This window comes from Dipodomys spectabilis, unplaced genomic scaffold (assembly GCF_019054845.1).
Source record: "Dipodomys spectabilis isolate Male_0828 unplaced genomic scaffold, ASM1905484v1 ptg000145l, whole genome shotgun sequence".
Taxonomy (NCBI): domain Eukaryota; kingdom Metazoa; phylum Chordata; class Mammalia; order Rodentia; family Heteromyidae; genus Dipodomys; species Dipodomys spectabilis.
In genome coordinates, this window is record NW_024870822.1 from 19,572,380 (window position 1) to 19,591,274 (window position 18,895).

The 18,895-nt window shown below is 33.4% G+C and overlaps 1 protein-coding gene across 2 annotated transcripts in view; it reads right to left on the reverse strand.

Annotated features, from left to right (window-relative positions):
- The window catches only part of Pde3b (phosphodiesterase 3B), a 117,983-nt gene that overhangs the window by 26,686 nt on the left and 72,402 nt on the right, over nt 1-18,895 (reverse strand). For both annotated transcript variants that reach the window (XM_042691393.1, XM_042691392.1), the window contains exons 2-5: nt 13,598-13,648; nt 8,700-8,948; nt 6,061-6,200; nt 1,240-1,346 (exon numbers count right to left, since the gene is read on the reverse strand). In XM_042691393.1, coding sequence (XP_042547327.1) covers nt 1,240-1,346; nt 6,061-6,200; nt 8,700-8,948; nt 13,598-13,648 — 547 coding nt within the window. The remainder of the gene's footprint in view (nt 1-1,239; nt 1,347-6,060; nt 6,201-8,699; nt 8,949-13,597; nt 13,649-18,895) is intronic.

Here is an 18,895-nt window from a genome sequence, read left to right on the forward strand (position 1 = left end):
TTTCATATTTCATATATGAAATATATATATAAGTATATATATAATATGTATATAAAAGTATTTAGGGAGCCAGACACTGGTGGCTCACGCCTATAATCCTAGCTATTCAGGAGGCTGATATCTGAGGATTGCGGTTCAAAGCCAGCCTGGGCAGGAAAGTCCTTGAGACTCTTATCTCCAATAAACCGCTAGAAAACTGGAAGTGGTGCTGTGGCTCAAGGGGTAGAGCACTCGCCTTGAGCTGAAAAGTGCAGGGACAGCGCCCAAGCCCAGAGTTCAAGTCCTACTACTGTCCAAAAAAAAAAAAGTATTTGGGGGACCAAGCAAAGTTCACATCTATAATGCTAACTACTTGAAAGGCAGACATTAGGAAGACCAGTTCCAGACCAGGCAAAAAATTAGCAAGATCAATTTCAATGAAAACAATCTAGAAGCTGCAGTGTATGCCTATCATCCCAGCTACATGAGAGGTCATAAGTAGAAGGATCTTCTGTTCAAGGTCAACCCAAACAAAAAAGGATATAGGTGTATCTCAAATACTAAACCACTTGCCTAGCAAACACAAGGCCCTGAGCTCAAACCTCAGAACTCCCACAAAAGATATACTGGTTATATGTTTCAGTCATTACCTGACTGCGAATATCCATATTCTCTGTTATTACTGTTATATTTGGAAAATATCTTTCACCTAAGAAGTTTTAAAGCATTCTCTAATCTTAATTTATCATATTTTATAATCCAATTAGGAATGACTTGCTAGGATGTAGCCAATGTCTTTTGACATACTCCTGTTTTTGCTCCAGAATTACCACTTTACAAAAAAAAGCACCTTTCTTCAAGATTTTTCCCTTATTCTAGATTTGCAAATATTTAAGCTAGTAATATAATTCTATATTTTCTCTTTGAAATCCTAATACCTATCAAAATGCCTCATACACAGTAAATGTTCAAAATGTGTTTGTTAAGTAAATTAATGGTCAAAGAGTAGCCAATCAAAATAGATTTAGTCATGTTAATTTAAATATAATATGTAGTATTCAAACTTAGATATTTGCAAAAATTGTACTACCATAATCTTTGAAAGAAGTCTTTCTAAGGCAGGCAAGATGGTATGTATCTGTAGTAACAGTTAGCTACTCGAGAGGCTGATACAGAAAGATCCTTTAGATCCAGTATGGACAAATCATTAAGATCTTGTCTCTTAACAATATACATATAATTTAAAAAAGAATTTCTTACCAGCTCTTCTCAGACCTACATGGTGAGACAGTGATATAGAAGATGACCTTTGCTTTGGCACTGTCAAGAAACTGGAACTAAAAGGCCCATTCAGATAGCATCCTTGACTGAAAAGGAAAGGTAACAAGTTAAGAACTTCTAAATTACAAAAAAAATTTTATTTCCTTTTTTATCTTCATTTCAATTAGCAAATATCTGCTTCTTCATTCTAAAGTAATAATCAGCAAAGTTAATAAAGACTTTAGACTCTGAAGCAGTCTTGTAACAGCTCTATTGTAACAGATGTTGACTCTGTCACAGTAGTACAAAAGCATTCATAACAATAACAAACAAATTGGTATAGCTGTGTTTCTATAAAAGGGCTAGGAGCATGCTTCAAGTGGTAAAGCACTTGCATAGCAAGCATATACCTTAAGTTCAAACTCTGGTACTAAACAAAAACAAAAACACAGCTTATGGACCAGAGGACCACAGGTTTCAGTTTTCTGGTTCCCTGGCCTAATGCAAGTTTCTATTAACACGTGGAAGTCATCTTTAAACACAGATTACTCATTCCATCTTCAGGGATTCTGATTCAGTGTCTAGGATAAGGCCAAAGAATTTCATATTCAATTAAGTTCTTATATAAGGCAAGTGTGGCTGATCAATGAGAAATGCTATAAGTGGTTTTTCATCATTTTCTTTTCCTGTTTCCTCACAAATATTGATTATCATTATAGTTAATATAGAGTTGAGGGCTTTTATAAAGAAATTACATATAGACATATAATCATAGTACAATAATATGATCAGTAAGACAATTTGCTATAGTTACAAAGTAAATGCATTAATAATTTGTACAAAAGTTTTGGACTCGAGGCATGTGTATATGAAACACACCATGAATATTACCTTCCTTTTTTGGATATTCATGGGCCTGTTTTCTTCTACGAGGGCATTCTGTTATAGGTTCAAGGACAAATCTAGATTCTGTATCTAGTTTCATTCGACTTTTCTTTGCTTAGTTCTCAGTTAGCCCTTCCCCACTTCCTTCTGTGTGTCCTATACTTTCATACTCCATTTACTCAAGGAAGATTATCTTACCTTGGAAAATAAGGGAAGATTACCCTTGAGAGGTGGTACCATTTGCTTGCAGTTCAATTAATTTTAAAATAAAATCAAACCTAATTTTCAAGTAAGTTCAACTGTAAACAAAATTATTAGAAAACTTAAAGGAAGTCTAAAACAGCCTCATATGGCTATTTGCGAGGGGTTGGGGAGTGTGCAGCTGCTGGTATGTATGGGAGCTTGAACTCAGGACTTGAACACTTTTTTTTGCTTACAGTTAGAGGTCTACCACTTGAGCCATAGTTCCATTTCTGGCTTTTTGGTGGTTAATTGAGAAAAGAGTCTCACAGACTTTCCTATCCAAGCTGGCTTCAAACCACAATCCTCAGAGCTCAGTCTCCAGGGTAGCTAGGATTACATGCATGAGCCACTGCTGCCCAGCCCATGGATTTTTTTCCCCAAAATTATTCTTCTACTCTCATTTTATATTTAACTGATTTTTCAGTGCTGGGGATCAAACCCAGAGCCTCATACTACTCTCATTCTTTAAGACTACTCAACTCTGTTGATTTATTTGCTTTCTAAGTTAGGATATAGTTTTGTCATGAGGTTTTAACTGTATTTCAAGCTCCAGGCTTATTATTAATAAGCACTGATAATGAGTCCAAAAATTTAATAAGTAGAAAAATCATAAAATTAAAGTTTTCTTTAAGGAAGACTGCTAGTAGTAATCAGAGAATGGACATAGTGGGTGAAATTGGAAGTCCAATTAAGATACTGACTTAATAGCCTATGTACTGTAATTAAAGTATGAAATAATGTAGACAAAATGACAAAGGAGAATAGAGAGGGCAAGTCATTTCAGAAATACACATGACAATTGTTATCTGTGGAATCAGGTATAGGATACAAAGATAACAAGTTTTCTAGGTAAATCCATTTTATAAGCAACCATTAAACCATAGAACAATAATGTTGTACTAGGAAATAAAAGCAGAACAAGTTATCTGATACAACAATGAAAAAGCATCTGGAGGGATAAGAAGTTTGGTTTTAGGAATACATTCAGAGTATGAGAGGCTTACTAATGGAATCATGTCAAAATCACAGTGTGAGAAGCTATGACCAGAATCCAAAGATGAGTTCAAATCAAGTCTCAAAAACTTAGGCTATGAGAAATCAGTACTGAAGTATTCTAATAAAATCAAGATTAATCCAGAGTCATGAATTTATCAGATTTTGTTATAAGCCTAAACCTTCTTGAGCAAAAATACACTAAGCATTTAACATCTACAGCTGTCCAATGCTGGTGACATACATTGTCTACATGTTACATGTTGCTCTTTGTATTTAAATCTAATTAATTAAAATTAATTTATTTTAAAATTCAATTCTTTAGTCACACTAGATATATAGTTACATATAGTTAAAGATTACTATATATATTGGACAGAGCAGATGAACAACATTTTGTTAAAACTATCACTAAGAGGTTCCAGCTTCTGAACACCAGCAAAATCGCATTTAGCCTGTTCCCTTTAAAGAAGATAGATATTATACCACCAAATTACTCTTCAAATTTCTAAATCTTTTATGAAGCATCAGATTTTGTTTTACTTAATGGTAAGTAAATATAGCCTATGCTTATGTTACATGAACATTTCTCAAGAGTTAAAAGATAAAGGTGTTCAGGTGTGACTCAAGTGACAGAAAGCAGGCTTAGCAAGCCCTGGGTTCAGTCCCCAGTATCACAAAAGAAACAACAATGAAAAAATTAAATATTACTTTGCTCCAGGATGTGTTTCTATTTTAATATCAGTCATCTGAGGCAGCTGAATACAAATTGCCTTAACTCTATGTATCAATTGTTTCTTTAACTGCAAATTCATTGCTATTATGTACTATAAACCATTGCTCAAGAATAATTTTTATCCTTCTTTTAATGCAGCAGTATTTCAAAATAAACCTTCCTGTTATATAGTCAGTTCACTTCCTCATATCCTACTTTCCATTTCCCCATTACATACATCCATTTAAAAGGGAAAAAAAAGACATACGGTTAGGCTCTAGCCAAAATTTGAGCCCAATTCATTTTTCTGTACTGTATTCTAAATGCTTTAATCTACTTCTGTTTTATATATCTTTTCACTCCATTTTTCTTTTGTTTAAAAAAAGAAAAAGTTGTTCAAGTTCAAAAGGAGTTCAAGAATAGAATTGTGACTGGTAAAGCACCAGCCATGAGTGAAAAAGCCAGGCAAGAGCACAAGACTCTGAGTTCAAGCTCAAATACTGGCTCAAAAATACACACAAATTAAATAAAATGAAGTACTAATAAAATAAAACAAAACAAAGAAGAAGTCAATCTACTTGAATGTACTATAAAAATTCAAATGTAAAAAACACCAAAGAATTTGGAAAATTATAATTATCTGAGTATATTTCACATATAAACCTTAACATGAATTTTAACGGTTATGTTCTAATCTTGCCATCTACTGTTTCAAATAAGAATCAATACAATTCAAACTAAATGAAGCATAACATGACCACTAATAACAGAAGGTGCTTTAACATGGAATGTCCCTTAATTCCAATTCTATTATCACAGACAACTGACAAAGGAGTAGTTTTAACCACACAAGAAATCAGCATATTTCCTTTCAAATGACAAACACTGAATCATAGCCGGGTGCCGGTGGCTCACACCTGTAATCTTAACTACTCAGGAGGATGAGATCTGAGGATCACGGTTCAAGGCCAGCCCAGGCAAGAAAGTCTGTGAGACTCTTATCTCCAATAAAAACCACCAGAAAACTGGAAGTGGCATTGTAGCTCAAGTGGTAGAGCACTCACCTTGAGCTGAAGAGCTGAGGAACAGCACCCAGGCCCAGAGATCAAGCCCCACGACCGACCAAAACAACAACAACAACAACAACAAATATTGAATCATCTATCAACAGAGTAGATGATACTTTATTTATATTCAGATTTTAGTTCCTGCATCTTCCTAGCCTATTTACTGGTACTGTTTAGTTTCAAGTAAATTCTCACAGATTATAGAATATATTAGTCCTCTCAGTCTCTAATTAGAATAGATTTTGACAGAGTCTTGCAACCCTAAACACAATAACTGTGATGGGCCCTAGAAATGTGCTCTTCCTTTCACAAGTCAGTAACTGCTGACCTAACTTTGTACACCATACATTGGTGACTGCCTCAGTAAAGGTAACTTCAGTAAAGGTAAAAGCAGTACCACTATCCTATCCTCAAATGACAACAGTTTCCCTAAACTATTATCTCACTGACAAAATATTAAGGTCCATCATGCTTTGTACTCAACCTTAATTTTGAGAGAAGTCATAGTTTCTTTGTAAGAATTTTTTTGGGAGTGAGAGTGAACTAGTACAGAAACTTGAATTCAGGGTTTCAAGTTCTTGCTTGGCTTTTTTTTTTTTTTTTGCTCACAGCTGGCACTCCTACCATTTGAGCCACAATCTCCAGTTCTTTTGCTGGTTAACTGGAGTAAGAGTCTCGAGGATTTTTTCTCCCTGAACTGGCTTCAAATCTCTATCCTCAGATCTTGGCCTTCTTAGTCGCTAGGATTATAGGCATGAGCAACTGGTACCTAGCATTTCTTGATTATGCCTATTATTACTAATTATATTACCCTATATCTAACTTCAAACATTCCTTTCTGCTTTTAAAACTACTTCAAATTTTATTTGCAGAAATAAAGGCATGCTTTAATTCCTTTAAAGGCTCTGGGAATTTTACCTTGGAATATTAAATTCTTGGTGAGGCTTTTTGCCATTACTCCGTTCCCACCTTGAAGATTGTTCAGTAGGTAGCAATCCTGAAGTTCCAGAGCTTCTTCTCATCTGTGGAGTTGGTAAACTATTTCTACTACTTATTCCCTGTAAAATAATTTAACAATGGTTACAATTGTTACCCTTTAATATGACACATACATAATTATTATAATAGAACATGAAAATATAAACAAAAAGTATATTTTTAACATATACAGGTGAAAAAAATTCATTCTGAAAATCTGCTAATTTGCTCCAAGTCTCATACTCCACTCTGTTGTTCTAGTTATTTCTCTCCTATAAAAAATTATTTCTGCTGGAGGTGTGGTTCAGTGGCAGAGTGTAAAGATAGCAGTGCAAGGTTCTGAGTTCAGACCTCAGTATTACCAAAAACAATTTATGAACTCTATAATTTCAGCTAGATTTTTTCATTTGTAAATTTTATTTCTAGTTTCAAGATAAGTAAATAGAAATTTTTAAAGTGTATCTAACAATCTATTTCAAAGGACAAGTTTGGAATTAGGAATCATCAGCTCTGTAGGTTAGTGATTTTTTATATTTTTAGTACAAGGAAATCTAACATAGCAACTGCCAGGATTATGTTACCTTCCAAATTAATGATTAAATTAAATACAGAACAAATTAAGCATTGCTATAACCAAACTTTTGAAGATATTCTCTATTATTCCAAATGTTAAATTAAGGGGAATATTACATTTTTTACTATTGTGAAAAGTTCTTGAACTGAGGTTTACAGTTTTTGTTTCTTACTAATTTCTCTTATTTATCTCAAAGATATTAGATTTACATTTTCCCAATGACATTGATTTTGTAAAGGCTCATGGTGAGATATACAGTGAAAATTCTTTATTATAACATTTGCTGATTTTAATTTCATCTAGTCTTAATCACATAGTTGATATTGCCTACTAACCATTTTTTATAAATGCTGTTTCTCTTTCTGAAATAACATTATTTTAATACATCTTTCCAAAATCATAGATGAAGTGGATGAATTATAGGGAATTCCAATAAAGAATTTAAAGTATACAAAAAGGAATGAAAGCTATTTCATTACTTTTATATGGCTTTACTCCTATCAGTAGATTCCAGCATCCAAAATAGGCCTAATTTATAAACAATCCTCAGAATATGAGGTGTTTAGTTACTCTGCTAAATGTTCTGCATGTTTAAAAATCTTTCTGGGAAGGTGGCTGGGGATGTGGCTTAGTGGTAGAGTGCCTGCCTAGCATGCAAGAAGCCCACGGTTCCTCAGTACCACATAAACAGAAAAGGCCGGAAGTGATGCTGTGGCTTAAGTGGTAGTGAGCTAGCCTTAAGCACTGAGAGGCTCAGGGACAGTGCCCAGGCCCTAAGTTCAAGCCCCAGGACTGGCAAAAAAAAATTTTTTTCTAAAATGTACCAGTAAGCATAGTAACAAATATAATACTGATATTAATATGACTTTCATGGTTAAGTGTATTTTGGTTATTTTTAGAGTTTTGAGTCAGGGTCTTACCCTGGACTGGCCAGCCCAGGCTGGCCCAGAACTTGAGATACTCCTGTCTCCACCCAAATTATAGAAGTGCACTGTCATCCTTGGTTTATTAAGATTTTTAACAATTATTATTTTTAAAAATGACTATTTCAAGTAACAAATATCAATGGAAAATATAAAGGAATAGCAACAATTTGGGTGAAAACTAATTCTTAGAATATACTAAAGTTATTTTACTGAAGATTATTGCTATCATTTTTGAATTCTTCTAACTAATCTCCTTCTTATAAGATAAAGGGCTAAAAAATAATGGCATATGTAAGGCACATTATTAAGTGGATTTGGATTAACATAGGCACAAATAAAAAATTTTTAATAAATAAAAATAAATTTAAAACGTTTTTAAAATGAAAGCATCATCTAACCACTCATAATCCAGATTATTATCAGTAATTTTTAGATATTTTGGCCTTGATTTTGCTTTAATTTTTCAATATATCTTAAACCCTACTGCTGAGATCTGTCAATATTCAATTAAAACTGATCAAAAATCCATCCCGAAGCTAAATTTACCTTTTTTTTCTAGATTCTATATAACTACTATAATTAACAAAATTAACTGAAAAGAATTTCATTTCTTTTGGTTAGTTTTCTTACCTATACAATAAATTTATTGAACTAAAATATTAATAGTTTTAAAGTTTTATTATTTTAACTATTTATGGGCATGATAAAAAAAACAGAAATAACTAAAAGTCTTCTGAGTAAAAGAGTTAGCATTGAGCTGCTAGCATTTATAACTTCCAATTACAGCAATGTTATTTAAAATTAAAATTGCTGGGGATGTAGTGTTTGCCTGACATGTTTAAGGTCTTGAATTTGATCACTGGTACTAGAAAAAAATTAATAAAATTAATAAAATAAAAACTGGAGTACTGATCTAGAACTACTTGAGTCATAACTGCCTCAACAGTTCCAAGGACCATGATACAAAATAAATGCAGTTCATTCTTAGAAAAGAAGTTGTATGTTATATAATATTCAAAGGAGCAGTTTTCATTGGAATATAATATTAAAGTAGTGTTGGATGATTATTGTATTTTAACCTTGTGAATTTTTCGATCTCCTTTCTCGGGTGGATCCTCTATTTCAGAGTATGGGTAAAATCCAGGAAATGGTGTAAGAGGATTAATCTTTGGCCTACAGGAACCTGAGAAAGCGCCCATCAAGCTACTGATACTCCGTAGAGAAGAAATAACTTGTGGGGGAAGGCTTGGGTCAACCAGAAGATCTGACACCATATTTCGCGCCTCATTTAGCACTGATAGATCAATTCCATTTCCACCTCCAGAATTCTAGAAAAGATAAAAGGAAAATTATGTATTGTTACATTAAACACAACACTTTTTACAAAACTTCCCTTAATTTAAAATCAATCTCACAATACATAACTAATTTATCTATTAAATATAATTTCTATTCACTTGACCCTGACATAGATACTCTAACAAACAATATAATTCTAATTTAAAATTGTTGAAATATATTTAGTATATACTGTAAGGATTTTTTTCTTTATTTTTGTTACCTTATCTCCTACTTAATGGTATTTAGGGGACATCTTTATATCTCTCATTACTAAATAGTATCATTCTTGTGTGTGCTTCACTCTGGATTTCATCTTGTAACATTAATGTTGCTATTCCTGCTTTTTGGGTTAAATATGCATTTGCTTGACTGTGCTTGCATTTCACTTTCTTTGCATCATTTTGTGTTAAGCTTTTGTAAGCAATATATAATGTAATGTTTAAAATTAAATCTGGGCTGGGCACCAATTGCACACACCTGTAATCCTAGCTACTCAGGTGGCTGCAATCTGAAGATCAAATTCCAAGCCAGTGTAGGCAGGAAACTCCATGACACTCTTATCTCCAAATAAGCACCAATAAAGCCACAAAAAAAAAAAAAAAAAAGCTCAGGGACAGCACTCAAATCCTGAGTTTAAGCCCCAGGACTGGCACACACATACACAAAAAGAAATGAACCCAACATTCTGTGCTAATTTCTTCCCCTCATAGAATTTTAGTTCATCACTTGTAGCCAAGTTTGTTACACAGGGCAAAGAGAATGGAACAATTTCAGAGTCTGGGAAACAGTGAAGCTCCCCATAGTCTCCAAGGGCTGGGACAACCAATTGGAAGCTCAAGTCTACTAAGAAGATATGAGAGTTTAAAAGGTCAGCAGGGATGGAAAGTAAAACAACAAAATATCTATAATGTAACATACAAGAAAATCTTCTTGGGGGCAGAGAATTTAAATAAAATACAAAAAGAGCCAAGGCATGGTGATATATACCTATTGTTCCAGCTACCTGAAGGCTGATAGAGGAAAAATAACAAGAGACCACTGCTCTTAAAAAACACAAACCTAGGAGTGGTGGCTCACAAGGCTGAGATTGGGAGTATAATAATTCAAAGCCATCCCAAACCAAAGTTTCCAAGAACTTATCTCACCTAATGAGAAGCTGGACATAGAGGAACATGCCAGCCATCCCAGCTATGAAGGAAGTATAAATAGGAAGACTACAATCCAGGCCAGCCAGGGCAAAAAACAAGTCTTACTCAAAATATAGCTCAAGTGGTAAGAGTGCCTGGCTCACGCGGGCAAGGCTCTGAGATCAAACATTGGTACCACCAAAAAGAAGTGGAGGTTATAATTTTTGTTTTTGTTTTTTGTTTGGTTGTGGGCCTGAACTCTGGGCCTGAGCACTGTCCCTTAGCTCTTCAGCTCAAGGCAAGCGCTCTACCACTTGAGCCATAGCTCCACTTCTGGCTTTTTCTGTTTATGTGGCGCTGAAGAATCGAACCCAGGGCCTCATGCATGCGAGGCAAGCACTCTACCACTGAGCTACCCTCCCAGCCCCAAAGATATAAATTTTAAAAACAAACTAATAAAAAGGAGATGATTGATGAATTGGCTATGCAATATTTTCATCAAAAGAAAACCCACATTAATTAACAGGCTGAGGTAAAAGTTCTCACTAGAGATTATATACATGCATAATATACATATATATATGTGTCACATATATATGAATACCTAAACATACATAAATGTCCAGAATACATATACAACTCCTAGTTATTACAAAAATAAAAAATAAAGAGGGACAAAAAGACTTGACCAGGGATATCTGGTTAGCCAACTCACATATGAAAAAAACCTTAAACCTATGAGTCACCAGCAAAATGCAAATTTTCAAGCTATAAGATAACTAACAGCTACCAGAATTATTTAAAAGAGATACTACCAAGTATTGGTGAAGATGTAGAGCAGCTAAATATTGGATAAAGATGAATACAAACTCTGGAAATTATCTGGCATTGACTATCAAAAGTGAATGTATGCATGTATATGGTAACAATCCATACCAAGATATATACCTAACAAAAAGTCATCCCAGCAGTATTACCAGAAATCAAACAAATATTTATCTACCTGTGCAATGGTTAAATACATGGTGGTATTCTCATTCAATGAAATATTAAATAGAATGAAGATTGAATAGATTAGTGCTATGTAATATTAATCTCACAGGGTTTTGTTTTGTTTTGTTTTTGGTGACAGTTCTGGGGCTTGAATTCAGGGCCTACATTCTGTCCCTGAGCTCTTTTTTTGCCCAAGGCTAGCACTCTACCATTGAGAACCACAGCTCTACTTCCAGCTTTTTGTTAGTTAATTGGAGATAAGATTCTTGCAGAGTTTCCTGTCTAGGCTGGCTTCAAACCATGATCCTTGGATCTCAGCCTCCTCAGCATCTAGGATTACAGGCTTGAGGCACCAGAGCCTGGCTCTCATCAACAGTTTTTTAAAAGAAGCACAAGAGAAAATACACTAACTCATTATCTTGCCCATGTAATTGTAACCCCTCTGTATGATATTTTCACAATAAAAAAAATTTTTTTAAAGAGAAAATACATTAAATTCCTTCTATTTATATAAAGTCCAAATACAGCATAACTAAATTGAAACTTCAAAGTTAAAGATAAATTCAATGCATGTTCTACAAAATTAAGAAAATTGAGATGAGGAGAATTGGAAGGGATGGAGGAAAATCGTTAAGGTGGTGACATCATTCAAGATGCATTATATTCATAAACTGCTCTGTTGAATAACAACTCTTTTGTACAACTATTTAAGATTTAGTATATAATCATATATCTACATCTACATATATGTAAACAAGATTGATTATAACCCTTAAAATAAAGAAGGGAAGTTGATAATGACCTGAAGGAGAGCATAAGAAGGTTTTACAGGTGCTGATTTTTTTTTTGGTCGGTCTTGGTACCTGAACTCAGTCTAGGCACTGTCCCTCAGCTCTTCAGCTCAAGGCTAGCGCTCTACCATTGAGCCACAGCTCTACTTCTGGTTTTTTCTGCTTATGTGGTGCTGAGGAATCGAACCCAGGGCCTCATGCATGCAAGGCAAGCATTCTACCACTGAGCCACCTTCCCAGTCCCTGATTCAGTCTGAGAAAATTCATTGAACTGTACATTTATATACTTTTACAGACAATTGTTACACTTCATTTTTTAAGTCCAAAGTAGAAAAAGAAAGAGAAAAAAAAACTAAAAAGGATAGAGATGCCTACAATAATTCACCAGTGTGACTGACAAGTCCACAGTTGGAGCCATAATAGATTATTTACTTTTAGATTTTGCCAATAGCTTAGATACTCTAACAGGAAATAGGAATCTGAAAATCTTTGTGAATATGAATGGTAATGAAGCCCACTATGAAATAAGCTCAAAGAACCACATCCTTTTAGTCAGTTATGGCTTTCTCCTTAATTTTATTGGACTGCAATGGTTATATTATTTTGCTGATCAAAGCCCAACAATATTTTATTCTTATGGGTTATTTTACCTATTGCATAGAAAATTTTAAAATAAGTCATTAAAATATGTAAAGTAAGCTGAGCACTGATGGCTCATGCCTGTAATACTAGCTAACTGGGATGCTGATACTAGGAAGATGGTTTAAGCTATTTAAAAAAAATAAAAACAAGAGTAAAGAATGGCTCAGTGGTAAGAGCACCTGACTAGAAAGTGTTGAGTCTTCTATTTCTAACTCCAATACCACTAAAAAGCAAAAAATTGAAAGTCAGTCATTAACAGGGATATTCATTTTTCAAAACTTCGTGTGAAGACAACTAGAGAAATAATTCAATAACATTTATACAATATTAGTGAATGTATATTTACAAATGTTATCCATTATTGTGAAAAACATCATTTCAAAACAGCATATAGAAACATTATGCAATTTTGTAGAAAAGAATACAAAAACACATTTATACTGGGAATATATCTATAAAGCAAAACATTTAATCCAATTAAGAACATCATACTTATTGAATAGAAAACATTTGCCAGTGATTGTTTTTTGATACTTCTAATTCATTTAATATGATATTGATATGTATTTCCTAAGTGGTCAAACAAATCATCTTAAAATATGTACTATGTTATTTGATATGTGTACTAAATAAGCAAAAATAATCACTTTAAATCAGGATAGAGGTTATGTCTGTGAATATAGGCTATAACTGAATTAAAGCATGTGAGGTCACTAGTAAAGTTCTCTTTCTTCCTATACATAGTAGATACTTAAGATTTTAACTTGTGAAAATTCACTGAAAAGTAGTCTCATCTTTAATATAAAACTTTCAGTTTGAAAAACAAAAAACAAAAAACTTTCAGTTTGTTCTGAGCCCAGGTTGTAATTAGCAACACTTCAAAAATAAATTTGTAAGTTTATTTCTCTTAACACTTACAAATGTTCTTTTTTTTTAATATAGCTCAGTTAAAGGTTCTTGTAAACTTAGTTTAGCTAAAGAAAATTTTCTGACAAGGAAATCTTGCGAATTTAACTTTAATTTGAGATCAAAAGTTTCATTACAGATATTAATTAATAACACTGCTATTTCATTTATATTTACCTGGTAATGAGGTTTATGCCACTGCTTTAAGTCCCAATCCCATAGGATCATCTGAAAAAAAAAAATCACTTGGTTATAAATCATAAATAAATAAGCATATGTTAAGACAAATCATAGCCTCTTTAATTATAGATGCCTAAAATAGCTTAAATATGGGAAGGGAATTGGGAAGGTTAAAATAAAAATAATCTCTTGACAGAATATTTCATTATTTCAGACATATTGTCCTTTTGAGAAATCAAAAAGATAAAAAGGATATATAATATTCAGAATAAAGTCACTAAAATAAGCTACAATAATCTTTAATATTAATTAATACAAAAAGGAAAACATAAACCCAAAATCACAACTAGTTACTAAAAGTCTAAGAAAAACTAAATATTACCAGACATGCTTCTTCCCTGTCCCTGTGCTCTTCAAAGGCTCATCATTCATCAACTTAAAACCAGTGTCAATGGGTGGAGCTATTTCCTCACCAATAAAGCACTTCTGTGAAAGGTACTTAAAAAAGCTTGTTGTCCTTGGGTTAGATCACACATAAAGAAATAGATTTATTTTTTTTTTAAATCAGAAAAACAAAAATACAGAGATACCCCTTTGAATAGGCAGATAATTTGTAAGTATTTGCCTGCCTGTTCAGTTTATAGGATATCAATGGTAACTTCTTAGCCTTAGACAAGTTGGTTTTTTTCCCCCTCCTAGCAAGCTTTCTGGTTACTTCCTTATCCAATATAGTAGTTGCTATGCTCTAAGAAGTAAAATTAACTTTGGCAAGCTTTCATTACCATGATCATGAATCCTATATTTCTTTCAATTATATTGAATTCATGATTAGATTTTCTACTATCTTGATCCAGTATATACATTCCTACATTCTGCATTATTTGTTGTTTCTTGTCCTTGGTCTTAAATCTTCTGGTTGCAAAAAAGTATTGTCTATTCAGTCACTTTTCTAATATCACAAGTTGACAAAACTATTTCTGTAAAGGGACAAAGTATTTTAGGTGTTAAAAGCCACATAAAGTATCTATAACATACTGTTTGTCTCTTTTTTTCCTTTTACAACCTTTTAAAATGTAAAAAAATAAAATAAAAATCAAACAAAAACACCTTAGCTCAAGGGTCATGCAAAAAAAAAAGCTACTGTCAAGATTTTGTCAATAGGCTCACTTTCTGAATCCTATTTTAGTTAATAAACTCACCTTAATCATTTCAAAAATTTATCAATTGTTATCATTACCATCTCCTTGTCAACACTCTGTACAAAGCAATCTTTTTCTTTCCAGCTCAAGGAAACTTATTTCTTCTTAAAGAAAATCCATACATACTACACCCACTTAGGAAATTCATGAGTCAGTGCCAAAAATGGATATGGTATACTTACCTATAAATATATCATTTATTTTAGTAGACTCACTACATTATATTTAAATGGATATGGTATACTTACCAATAAATATTCATATATTTTAGCAGACTCACTACATTATATTTACACAGTATTTTATATGTCCCTAAGGGTACCTAGTATAATTATTCTAGGTTGTGAATTAACCAGCATGCATGCTACATTGTAGAGACTCTAATTAATGTACTTTAAGATCTTAACAGTGCCTCCCCCCAAAGAAAAGATTAACAACCAGTGAGGCCCTTATTGCTCATGCCTGTAATCCTAAGTACTTGGAAGAAGAAAATCAGGAGAATTATGGTTCGAGGAAAACAGAGTAAGAAAAGTTTTCAAGGCTCCATCTCAACCTAAAGGTAAATGTGTGATGCCTGTCATTCCAAACATGCATGAGATTGAGATTAGGACAATTTCAGGTGCCTGGCATCCCTACTACAGCGAGAAATGTAAAATACAAGGATCATGATCCAAGCAAAAGGAGACAGATCCTATCCCCAAAACTAATTAGGCCAAAAAGAACTGGAGGCATGATTCAAGCAGTACAGTGCCCACCTAGGAATTGCAAAGGCCTGAGTGAAAATGCCAGTATTATTTTTTTAATATATTAACCAAAAATTCTTGACTCTGTTATCCTTTGACATTGTAATAGTTCAGATTTTTCCATGATGTTCATGTACAACTGGCTTTTTAGATCAACTTGTTTGCTTTTTAACCTATCAAAGTTTCTTTGGAGATTGGGGATGTTAATCTCCATACCTCTTATCACATTTTGTAAATTTGTTATTTTTTCAAATTCACCAATGAAAGTCCAGAACAGAAAAAATAAAACTGAAGCACATGATATAGTACTGCAAGTTACCTAACTAGCATCAATTCACTTATATTCTGAATCTATAAATTTGCGTAACTGTATAATCATCACAGTATAACAAGTATGATCCACACTGTATTTGTTCAACAAGATTCTAGTAACCAGAGATAAATGACCTACTCATTTTCCTGATTTGTTAGCCTGAATAAAAATTTTGCTAAGAAAAGCATACTTAGGATAGTTTAACACTCAGCTGCCTTCTTTCCTCCCAACTTCATTGACCCATAAATGATTTTAAAAACATGACCCTTCAAACTTTTAGCATTCTTACAGCCAAGATGCATATTTGTATTCACATCTAGTAATCTTAATTGAGGGGGTAGGAGTCAATCCCAAGCACGTGAAATGTTGTTCTTAGGACCAAAAATCTTAAAATAATTTTAGTCTTCCAAAGGCCATAATAAACAGATTTAACATACATAGAGATGCCACACACTGGTGGTTTCCTAATGCATTTAGACAAATCCAAGCTGCCTACTCTGAAACTGCTGCCAACAGAAGTAGTGTACACTCCATTTTAATTGTACTCTTAGAGGTCTATAAAACCTTACAAAGTGTAATGCATTTTCTTTCTGCTACCTCTTTTTAGTTCCTTTCTTTTGTAGTATTTTCTACTACAGACAATTTCACTTAATAAACTGTCCTCCTGCTAGATTAGCTTGGAATCAACACTTCAGCAGGAACTTACTCTTTTCTTTTAGGGCTGGGAAGGTGGCTCAGTGGTAGAGTGCTTGCCTTGCTTGCATGAGGCCCTGAGTTCGATTCCTCAGCACCACATAAACAGAAAAAGCCGGTAGTGGCACTGTGGCTAAAGTGGTAGAGTGCAAGCCTTGAGCTGAAATGCTGAGGGACAGTGCTCAGGCCCAGAGTTCAGGCCCCACGACCAACAAAAACAAACAAAAAAACTCTTATTTTCTTTTGTTGTCTCTAGGATATAAATTATAGTCTCAAAAAGCTGTTAAGTCTTAGGCTGAAATACTCTTCATATTACAACCTAAAAAATGATACAGTGAAAGTCATAGTTGGCAGACTGCCTTCTGTGTAATCTGAATAACTAGAATATGTAGAAACTTCAAGAAAACAAAATTTTCTGTATAATTAGCAGAAGATGAATGACCCAGGAACTCCAAAGTTAGGCATATATCTTAGAGCAGTGTTATTCAAAGTGTGACTCATAAAATAACAAATACAGAAATTAAGAGTACAAGTTATATCACATATCGCCGAGATGGCTGCCAAAAGCTATTTGCTGAAATTTCCTTTACAAAAATAAATAGAGTTAAGAAAGTAAAACAAACTCCTCTTCCCCTAAATTGTTTGAATATATGTGTATTGTATTGTATATGGGTATTGTAGATGGGTACTGTAAAAACTGTGCAGAGCACAGACTCAAGATGATTTTATACAGAAGGTAATAAAGTGCACAGCATCTACTACTAGCCCTGCTCCAGCTAAGATCAGGCTAAACTATAAATATCTTCACACTGTGGGAAAAGCAAAGCCCCAAAAAAACTAATAATGCCATAGTCGTTTGAAGTATTTGCTGTTAGGGAAGCCTAAATTCAGTTTGAGGAGCTGTTGAAGAATCTTTGCAAACAGTTGCATTATCCTGAGTAAAAATACCATCTTGAGACCTCACCCATCTAGGATCTGGAAAAGCCCAATGGGCAGCCACCCAAACAGGTCAACCAGTCCTGTGAACTTGCTCGGAGCCCCTACACACATCTGAGGAGGAAGCAGCTGCTTAGTAGTCCCATCCACTACTTTCACTACTCTGACACAATATAGTATTATATGACTTAACCAGAGCAATAAAGCAAGGAAAAGCAGTGAAGATGCGCCAAATAGGAAAGTAGGAAGTCAAGTTTATCCCTATTAGCAAAAAGCGATTAAATATTTAAACATATATGCATATATGGAATCTACATATATATAAATTAAAAAATTGTTGGTACCAATAAATAAATTCAGTAAATTTGTAAAAACATAAAAATCAGTAACATTTTATCACCAATAATGAAACTGATGAGAAATCAAGAAAGTAATAACATTCATAATAGCTACAATAATTCAAGTATGTAGCAATAAATTTAGGTGGCTAATTTCTAGAATAGAAATTATAAAACATTGTTAAAAGAAATTGGAGATACAAAAAAATGAAAATGTATCCTATGTTCACAGATTGAAAGAATTAATATTGTTCAAATGCTTATAATTACCCCAAAGTAATTTATAGATGCAATGCAGTCTCCTCCAAATCACCAATGACATTCTTTAGAAAGAGAAAAAAAATCCTAAAATTTGTTTGGTGCTAAAATAGCCCTGAAGAGTGAATGATATCTATTTTTTTCTTTTGTATTAGGGTTTGAACTTAGAGTATTGTCCTTGTTAGTCGAGCACCCTACGACTTAAGCCCCTTTTACTTTTGATAGTTTTCAAACAGGTCTCACTTATTCTCACGACACTACACCTAACTTTAAAGATGTCTTAAGGAAAACAACAAGCAGGAAACACCATGATACCATATGTATATATACACACATACACACACAAACTAAAAACTCTATTCACACACATACAAATCTGTTGGTATCAGACTTCAAAACTATTGCTATAATATAACAACATGTTAAAAGCATGAAAAACAACACACAAACTAATAGATAAAATAGTAAACCCAGAAATGTAACCAGAAATGTAATCCACAGCCAACTAATCTCCAACGAAGTGTGAAAAACATAAAAGAGAATGGGTAGGATTTTTTTATTTCAATAAATGGTACTGAAAAAAATGGATATCCATAGGGGAGTTAAAAATAGACTGCTATCTTTCATGACACACAAAAACCCTCAATATATATATATAAAAGAGCTAAAAATTTTTTTAAAAATGCTAGAAGGAAACAGGAGAAACACTACAGCAAAATGGCTTAAACAATGGTTTTTTGAAAAAATAAATTGCCAAAGCACAGACAATGGAAGGAAAAATAGACAAAAGTTCCAAACAGCAAAGGATATGGTGA